This window comes from Thunnus albacares, chromosome 19 (genome assembly GCF_914725855.1).
Source record: "Thunnus albacares chromosome 19, fThuAlb1.1, whole genome shotgun sequence".
NCBI lineage: Eukaryota > Metazoa > Chordata > Actinopteri > Scombriformes > Scombridae > Thunnus > Thunnus albacares.
The window spans coordinates 28,866,422-28,875,508 of record NC_058124.1 but is presented as its reverse complement, the minus strand read 5'-3'; the positions used below and the strand labels follow the sequence as shown (position 1 = coordinate 28,875,508).

Here is a 9,087-nt window from a genome sequence, read left to right as displayed (position 1 = left end):
CAGTTTTTTGAGTCACCAGCCGCCACTGGTATTCACCTGCTTTTAGTGCGTTCTCAACAACGTCAGACATTAATAACTGGTTGCGTGCGTTTATTTTACAGACATCTGGTCACATGGTCATACTTTAAATGTTGTGTACAACAGTGCTTACCAACCCTTCATCACGTTGCCAGTTATCGTTTCATACATAAAATATCAGAAAATAGATAAATATATCTGTTAAAGTTCCACACAGTCCAAGGTTACATCTTCAAATTCCAAGACCCAAAGATATTCAGTTTATCATCTTGTTCGACAAAGAAAAGTAATAAATTATCATATTTGAGAAGCTGAAACCAGCCAATTTCTTTCATTTTTGCCTAAAAAGTGAGTATGATTATTCAATTATCAAAATAGTTGTTGCTGTCAATTGACTAATTGATTATTGACTAACCTTGTGCTCTTGAGAGAGGACTTTTTTGTTTTATTTGAAGGTTTGAGGGGGTAAAATACAGAAATCCACAAGAAATGAAGCAAAAATGAGAAGAAAGCCTGAAAAAAGCCTGTTGTATCAGTCTAATATGTACGTCGCTTTGGATAAAAGCGTCTGCTAAATGAAAAATGTAAATGTAATGTATGCAAATGATACATCACTGCAGTCTCATACCGAAGTGGAGACAGATTACTTATTAAATTTATGTTTATCTCTCCCAAATTTTATGCTTTACTTGTTTTCTGATTCATCATATAGTTAAAAATATGTTAATTGTCGGTCTGATCAACAAAAGAACCATAAACAACACAAGATTTTTCTTTTCATGATGTTATTTCCTCCATTAAACTGTTTCTTGCTGACAGACAGACTCTTCCTGACTTTAATTCTATCCATAATAACAGTTAAACACATTTATATTTTATATTTTTTAATCACACGTGAGGCTGAAAATTCCTGAGCGGCGGGTTTGATATGAGTTAAATCATTTCCATTTGCCCTGAAACATTTAGCCAATTACATATTTTCCAGTGTTCAGAAGACACCCCGATCATATTCTGGGTTATTGAATAATGAATTCACTATCATGATTATCAAAAAATACAGATGCAAATAATCAATAAATAGTATAAACGCATTCCGCGAGTAGAAATGGTTCCTGTGCGTCTGATCAGGACACAGTATGAATGCAGAATGCAGGTTTTTATTTAGGTGTTTGTTAAACAGGTAACAGGCTGCAGAGAGGAAACAGCATCACCTTTATTAGTGTCAGCACAGTGCACACGTGCACAGACACAAACTCCATCAGGAGTCTCTACAGCTGTTAAACCCGCCTGACAGCTGATCCAGCTGTGATCAGCTGATGCCGTCATCAGAAACGGACGTCGCTTCACGTGACGCCTCAGAGGAGAGGACGTCTCATGTCTCTTAAAACAAACTTCCTCTTTTCCTCTCTCCTCGCTCGGTTTCCTTGTGTCTCTCCATGCATCCACGGTGGGAAGATTAAGACTCAAGGAAAAGACGCAAGTGAGGGAAACGTGGATGCAATTTAAGAGACTTGGGATGCGCCCATAGTCATCAGGGTCCAGGATGGCGACAACCTCAACATCCAATACATGAGTTTATTTCCGTTTCGCTTATAAAGCGTCTCCTCTGATGTCAACATAGAGGAAGCTTCAGATATAAACGGACAGGGTTCAGAGAAGGAGTTTGATGGAGAAAATGTCATCGTGTTAAAATGTCTAAAGTCCAAATGCTGAGAGCGTCGGTGACGCAGCGACTAACTGCAGCTGCTGAAGAGATATTTGTGCTGTTTGAAAGATCGATAGCAGAGTACGAGGAGGAACTTTCTCGATCAAAAAAGGAGAACGAGCGACAACGCAAACTACTGGACGCTGTTTTCAACCCTCAACTTCAGCTACACAGAGCAGGTTTGTTCATTAAACATTTATATAAATCTTTCAATCAGTTTGACGTCATACTTCAATCAATAAATACAACAACAGCGGTGGAAGAAGCACTCAGATCCTTTACTTCAGTAAATGTACCAATACAGCAATGTAAAAATACTCCATTACAAGTAAAAGTCCTGCATGAAAAATCCTACTACAGTAAAAGTACATAAGTATTATGAGCTTGATGTAGTTAAAGTATTGCAGTAAAAGTAGTGGTTTGGTCCTTCTGACTGATATATTATTATATATGACATCATTAGATTATTAATAGTGAAGCATCAGTGTTAGAGCAGCATGTTACTGTTGTAGCTGCTGGAGGTGGAGCTAGTTTACACTACTTTATATACAGTTAGCTAGTTTAGTCCAGTGGTTCCCAACCTAGGGGTCGGGCCCCTCCAAATACTCAAAGTACAAGTACCAAAAAATTGTACCTAAATACAGTACTTGAGTAGATGTACTGTTACTTTCCACTGCTGTATATCGGAATATCAATAAGTGCTGTATAAATAAATAAGGTTATTATTACTACAAACACACAGTCCACCATCGGAAACAGCTTTTACATCCCTGAACATATGAAACTAATTAAATAGATAGATTAATAGATCATTTTAAATCTTCTCCACTCAAAAATGTGTTTTGGAGCCAATCGTGGTCCAGTGTTTATACACTGAGAATGGACTTTACAGTGATGTAGGAGTATTATTTAACTTTTTGAAACTAAAAACATGCATATTCATTAGGGGTGTTACGATTCTCCAAATGCACGATTCGATTTGATTTTCGATTTAAATGTTTTTCACAGCACCGATGGCTACACCATTGTTAAACTATTAGAGTCTTTATTTATAAAGATCAACGGATCATTGGTTCTATGCCCTGATAACTGTCATTTACACTTTCAGATTCCTCTTTAAAAGGATAGGCTACATGGTATCGAGTGTTATGTAACTACCATATTTTTTTGGGGGGGGGGGGGGTGTTACCACACTTAGGCCATATGGTCAAATTTAAATAATTATTTAAAATGTAATAATTGTAACCTATTTCACCACTCCATTTGGAACAAACTTTTAAACACAAAAGCAAAAAGAAAAGCCACTAGATGGCAGAAGGGTACTTTACAACAACAACAACAACTTGAGTTTACTCATCTGCAGCAAACGAAGTTTAAGTGTTTAAGTGTGAAAATTAGGCTTGTTGTCTACTTTACTGCGGTAAGATTTGTGTTTTAACAACGTTTCACTATGAGTTATTGATCTATGAAGTTTCAATCTATCAACATATGTCCAACTTTATGAAAGTGTGTAGCATAGCATACTTCTTCTGTCAACGACGAGTTTATTGTTTACACAACTCACAGCGAAGGCAAAATGTTTCCATAATGGAGACTTCAGGGAAACAGGAGATTTTCTAATTGTGTTGTTTCTCCATCATCTCCTACTCCAACCATGGCCATGTAGCTGCAGGCTACGTCAGACGCTCGCAAGTAGGCGGGGGTGGGAGAACTGTCGATCCTGCTTTTGATTTTGAAGTTTGAAATCAAACGCTCATTTTGATCGATTTTCGATTTAGATTCGAAATGGCGACATCCCCAGTTTACATAGATTCTGGATTTTTGGATAAGGGAGACAGAGGAGATGCAAGTTTAAGAATTATTAAATATTAGTTAATTGTGTGAAAAACATGTCAAAAGCATGTCAACAACTATCATTAGGAAATGTCAGCTGGTGCCAATTTCAAAGCTTTACAAACACTCTGACTCTTCAAACCTTGTGTGAACACTCAGCAACCATGGGTTCCTCTAAGCAGCTGTGCCTCATAATGCAAGGGAAGGTAGCAAGAAGATAGCAAAGCGTTGTTAGCTTGCAGTTTCCAGACTGTGAAATCTAATTAAGAGATTTTTTACAGAAGAGGAGAGTCGTCTTATTCACCTCTTCAACACCAAGCCAGTCTATTTTCCATTTTTCAATTGTAGAAGCAGCAACTTTCTTGGCTGTCTTATTTGCGAGGGGGTGGTGGTGCTGGTGACGGGTCCAGGATTTGGGTTTCTTTCCTTCTTTGGTAAGAGTTTTTTTTTAATGAGGTACCAGTCCATCGCAGCAGCCAACTTCACTGCAGTTGCAGGGTTGCATGGCCTCTGCTTGTAACAGCAGCGTAGTGTGAACAACAGTGCTGTTTGTGTGAGTGAGTGCTAGAGACAGAAATGGAAATTAAATGAATTGAATGAAAATAAAATGATGGCTTAATGTAGGATTACGATATTGGCCTAAACTGTTAAATACAAAATAATTTTTTTGAAATCTTGGGGGCAATTTCTGCCCCTGGATCATGGTTTTTAGGGGCGTTATTAGACTTCTTGGGGCATTTTTGCCCTTGACCCCTGTTTATTTCAAATGCTGATCCTAAACATACCTTGAAATCCACTATGGACCACCTAAATAAATGCAAACTGAATGTGATTGTGGAATGGCCCTCACAGTCCCCTGACTTTAACATAATGGAAAATCTGTGGGTGGTAGGTTTGAAAAGTTCTGTGCATGCAAGACGGCCCAAGAATATTGCAGAACTAGAAGGCTTTTGCAAGGGAGATCCCATATACAAGAAATGAAAGATTTTTAGGTGGCTACAAAAAGCATTTGCAAGCTGTGACATCTGCCAGATGGGATGTGACTAAACTCAGTGACTCACAATGATGTTTTTATTTTTGTTCAATTTATGTCATAAAAACTATGCATTATTGTTTGCTGAAAATAGTGTTTTTTCCATATCCTAGAGGGACTGTGTTTACATTTTTTTCAATTAAAAAAATCACCAAAATATGTTATTTGTGAAGAGGTGGCTGAAGTTTTGTTTAGAACTGTATAAAATGTGCTTCCAACTATAAAGTTCTCAATTTAGTGAACATTTTTTAAAGCTTTTGCAGCTTCACTCTGTTCTACATTGTTTATTTCACTTCCCTCATGTTAGTGAAACAATTCAGGACATAAAACTGGAAACCTACTGACCATTTTGGTTAAAACAAATTAGTTCCTTTGTAGCTATAGTTTACATTTAGTACCAGAAATGCCATGCATGATGGACAGTAAAATATTCAGGGCTTTGCTGAAAACCTCACCCCTGGCACCAGGAAATGGAAATAGGCCTACATTTAAATAAGACAAGATGTCAAACTTCTGTAAAATCACCTGAATAAATCTCTTTCTGCATTAATGTCCGATTTGTTTCCTGTTTCTTGCAGACATCCAGCAGCTGTCAGAGAGTAAAGAAGAGGTTCCCCCTGAGCAGCAGGAGTGGAGCTCCAGTCTGGACCAGGAGGACCCAGAGCCCCCACACATTAAAGAGGAACAGGAGGAACTCTTGACCAGTCAGGAGCGAGAGCAGCTTCAAGGGCTGATTGGTGTTGATATCCCATCCTCTCCTTTGTCAGTGAAGAGTCCAAGAAAAACTGAGAACAGAGAGGCAGAGCCTACAGCCAGCAGCTCAACTGAACAGATGGAAACAGAAGCTGATGGAGAGGACTGTGAAGGATCAGAACCAGCCAGGAACTCAGATCCAGGTAGACATTTACAACCAGATTCTCCCGACAAGATTTCAGATCCTTCTGAGACTGACGTTAGTGATGATGATTTGACAGAGACCAGAGAACCTCAGTCAGATTTAAACTCTATGAAAAATAAAGAAATCCTTGTTAGTGATATGAAATTTAATACTGGCAACAACTCGTTCATCTGCTCTCAGTGTGGTAAAAAATTTGCCAGCAAAGTAAGTCTACAGAGACACATGACATTGAGTCATCATACAGGAATGGATCTCTTTAGTTGTGAGTTATGTGATAAAACATTTACACATAAGATATATCTGAAAATCCACATGGGTGTTCACACAGGGGAGAAAAGATACCGTTGCCATATTTGTGAAAAAAGATTCACCTGGCGTATCCAGCTCAGGAGACATAAATGTGCTGATAAATCCTCACAACTGAATGGTGGAGAAACAAAACCAGTGAGGAACTCGGTCCGTATAAGTGAGTTGAGATGTAGAGATGCCAAAAACTCATCTAGTTCATTTTCCTGCTCTAAGTGTAAAGAAAAGTTTGACAACTTTTATTCTCTGGAGAGACATGAGAAAGCTCATTCAGAGAAGAAACCATTTAGTTGCCCATTTTGTGGTAAATCATTTGCACACAGGGCACATCTGACACCTCACGTAGCGATGCACACAGGGGAGAGACCATACAGGTGTCGTTATTGTTACAGAAGCTTCACCTGGCCTTCACAGGTCAAAAAGCACAAATGTGGTCGTGAGAAGTACTACAAGCTTTATCAAAGCCGAATCAAGGAGAAAAGAGCGGCAGCGCTTCAAGGGCTGGAGGAGGCTGATATCACCCAGTTCACAGTCACTCCTGTCCCTGTGAAGAGTGAAGATGATGAAGACAAACCTCAGTCCTCACAGCTTCATCCAAGTCAAACTGAGGAGAACAGAGAGGCAGAGCCTCCAGCCAGCAGCTCAACTGAACAGATGGAAACAGAAGCTGATGGAGAGGATTGTGGAGGATCAGAACCAGCCAGGAACTCACATCCAGATAGACTTTTACAACCTGATACTGATGACAGGACTTTACATTTTCCTGAACCTGATCCTGGTCCTGAAGTCAGGGAGGATGAGTGGAAGGTGACCCGGGAACCTCAATCAGGTTTACAAAATGTCCCTGTAAGCAGTATGAGTCTTACAACCTTAACAAAAAGATTTACTTGTTGTCAGTGTGGTGAAACATTTGACAAAAAGATTTCACTAGTGAGACACATGAAACATCATGCCAAAAAACAATTTAGCTGCTCACTTTGTGGGAAAGAATTTGTCCACAAGGAAACTCTGGAAGCACATAAGAAATGGCACGAAGGACATACTGACTTTAGTTGCTCACTTTGTGGTAGAAAATTTAAATATTTAGGACAATTGTCGCTGCACTTGAACTCCCATGAAGAGATCAACAGATTCAAATGCAGTATTTGTGACAGAACATTTAATATATTTTATGCATTCAAAAGACATAAATGTAATGGTGAGTCCTCAAAGCTTCACAAACCCGGGACGAGTCAGGAGGGAGAGCAACTTCAAGGGCTGGAGGATGCCGATACACCCAAGTTCACATTCACTCCTCTTCCTGTGAACAGTGAAGATGATGATGAAGAGAAACATCAGTCCTCACAGTTTCATCAAAGACAATATGAACAGACAAACACAGAAGTTGATGGAGAGGACTGTGGAGGATCAGAACCAGCCAGCAACTCACATCCAGATAGACATTTACCACCAGATACTGATGACAGGGAAGAGAGTAGTCAACAAAAAGAACCAAAAAGTCTGAGCCAACACATGATAATACATTCACAGGTACACAGGGAGGCAAAGCAGGAGGACCCAGGTTCCCCACACATTAAAGAGGAACAGGAGGAACTCTGGACCTGTCGGGAGGGAGAGCAGCCTCAAGGACCTCCAGCCAGCAGATTAGCTGAACAGATGAAAACGGAAGCTAATGGACCAGATAGACATTTACAGCCAGTTAGTGATCTTAAGGTTTTAAACGCTTTTCAGTTAAAGACTGTCAATGTTGTCTGCATGGAGATCAGAGCACCTCAGTTAGTTTTCATCTCTCAAAAAAAAAATGTAACCCCTGTAAGTAATGAAGGATATAATATTGATGAGAAACCTTTTAGCTGCCAGAAGTGTGGGAAAGGTTTCTCACGCAATGATGTGCTAAAGAAACACATGAGAACTCACACAGGAGAGAAACCATTTTGTTGCTCGATATGTGGTAAAAGATTTACCCAGAATTCACATGTAAAACAACACATGACAGTCCACAAAGGGGAGACACAATTCAGCTGCGGTGTTTGTAACAAAAGATTCATTTGGAATTTTCAACTCAAGAACCACAAGTGTGTTGGTGAGTCCTCACAGCTTCATCAAAGACAAACTGAGGAGAACAGAGAGGCAGAGCCTACAGTCAGCAGCACAACTGAACAGATAGAAACAAAGGCCAATGGAGAGGAATGTGAAGAACCAGAACCAAACAGGAACTCAGATTTAAACTCCGAGAAAAATAAAATCCCTGTAAGTGATGAGAGAGCTAAAGGAGAGAAACCATTCAGCTGCTCAATTTGCGGCACGAAATCTGCTTCGAAGAGAGGTATGAAACTGCACATTAAGCGCCACTTCGCAAAGAAAAGATTCAGCTGCAGTTATTGTGACAAAAGATTCTCTTGGTATAGAGAGCTTAAAAGGCACGAGTGTGACAAACCTCCTGAGCTTGAAATTGAGATCAGCGATGATGAGGAGTAATGGTTGACCAACAGTGGATTTTTAAAGGCAGATATAATAACCATAATTTGAAGCAGCTGACAAAGATGATAAGTGAATAATTGGCCGATATCATGAGAGTTCATTTAGAAGGGAAAAGTCTGGGCAACGACTTAACACAACACATGAAATATCACAGAGCAGATAAACTGTTCAGGTGCACTTAGCGTGATAAAAGGTTTGGCTATAATTCCCATCTCAAGCTGCACATAAACTGCCGTTCTACCATATTTACATCTGTTTTTATTGCTCTCAAATGTAAATATGGGTCAAATTTGACCTGAACAGTATGTAAGGGTTAAACAACTTCCAAAAGAAACAGAAATGTATAAAAAGGACTTCTCACACGTTAACTGAACTAATGAACAAAATCTTGAATATGTATGATGACGCTCATTACGCTTCAGCGACAATATCACTCCACTATTATTCAACATGTGTTGTCATAATTGTATCTGACATTTTTGTCTTCACATGAAACTAGTCTTTGACAAGTTATTAACATTTTGTGTGGGTTTATTTAAAATGAGAGAAAATATCAGTTATTATATGTAGAAATGTTTTTGTCTGTGCCAAAATATCTGAAATCACAACTCCTCTGAGTAGTTCAGACATTGATTTTGTGTCTTAGAACAAAGTCTGACTCATCTGTCATCATTGGTTTCTGTGAAGCTTCAGCAAATAGAAACTTTTCATTTGAACTTCATCAATTGGAGAATTTTTTTGTTGAAAGCAAAATGATTTTTGAAACTGTAACTTTGGGCTTAAGATTTATTTCTGTTGTTGATAACATGATGT

The 9,087-nt window shown here is 39.0% G+C and overlaps 1 protein-coding gene across 2 annotated transcripts; it reads left to right on the top strand.

Annotated features, from left to right (window-relative positions):
- The first annotated feature begins 1,371 nt into the window (after positions 1-1,371).
- Positions 1,372-8,726, top strand: LOC122970002 (gastrula zinc finger protein xFG20-1-like). 2 transcript variants are annotated; one of them, XM_044336075.1, is made up of 2 exons: positions 1,372-1,902; positions 5,168-8,726. In XM_044336075.1, the coding sequence occupies exons 1-2, from the start codon at positions 1,710-1,712 to the stop codon at positions 8,269-8,271; spliced, it is 3,297 nt and encodes a 1,098-aa protein (XP_044192010.1). In that variant the 5' UTR covers positions 1,372-1,709; the 3' UTR covers positions 8,272-8,726. The 2 variants fall into 2 exon arrangements, with proteins under 2 accessions (XP_044192010.1, XP_044192012.1); XM_044336077.1 differs by lacking the exon at positions 1,372-1,902 and adding an exon at positions 3,068-3,143.
- The last annotated feature ends 361 nt before the right edge of the window (positions 8,727-9,087 follow it).

What these genes read in the sequence shown, in the direction of transcription:
- LOC122970002 (XM_044336075.1), top strand. Translation starts at nt 1,710, where the DNA reads ATGTCTAAAGTCCAAATGCTGAGAGCGTCGGTGACGCAGCGACTAACT. An exon ending in ACTTCAGCTACACAGAGCAG is followed by an intron (nt 1,903 to 5,167) that starts GTTTGTTCATTA and finishes TGTTTCTTGCAG; the next exon opens with ACATCCAGCAGCTGTCAGAG.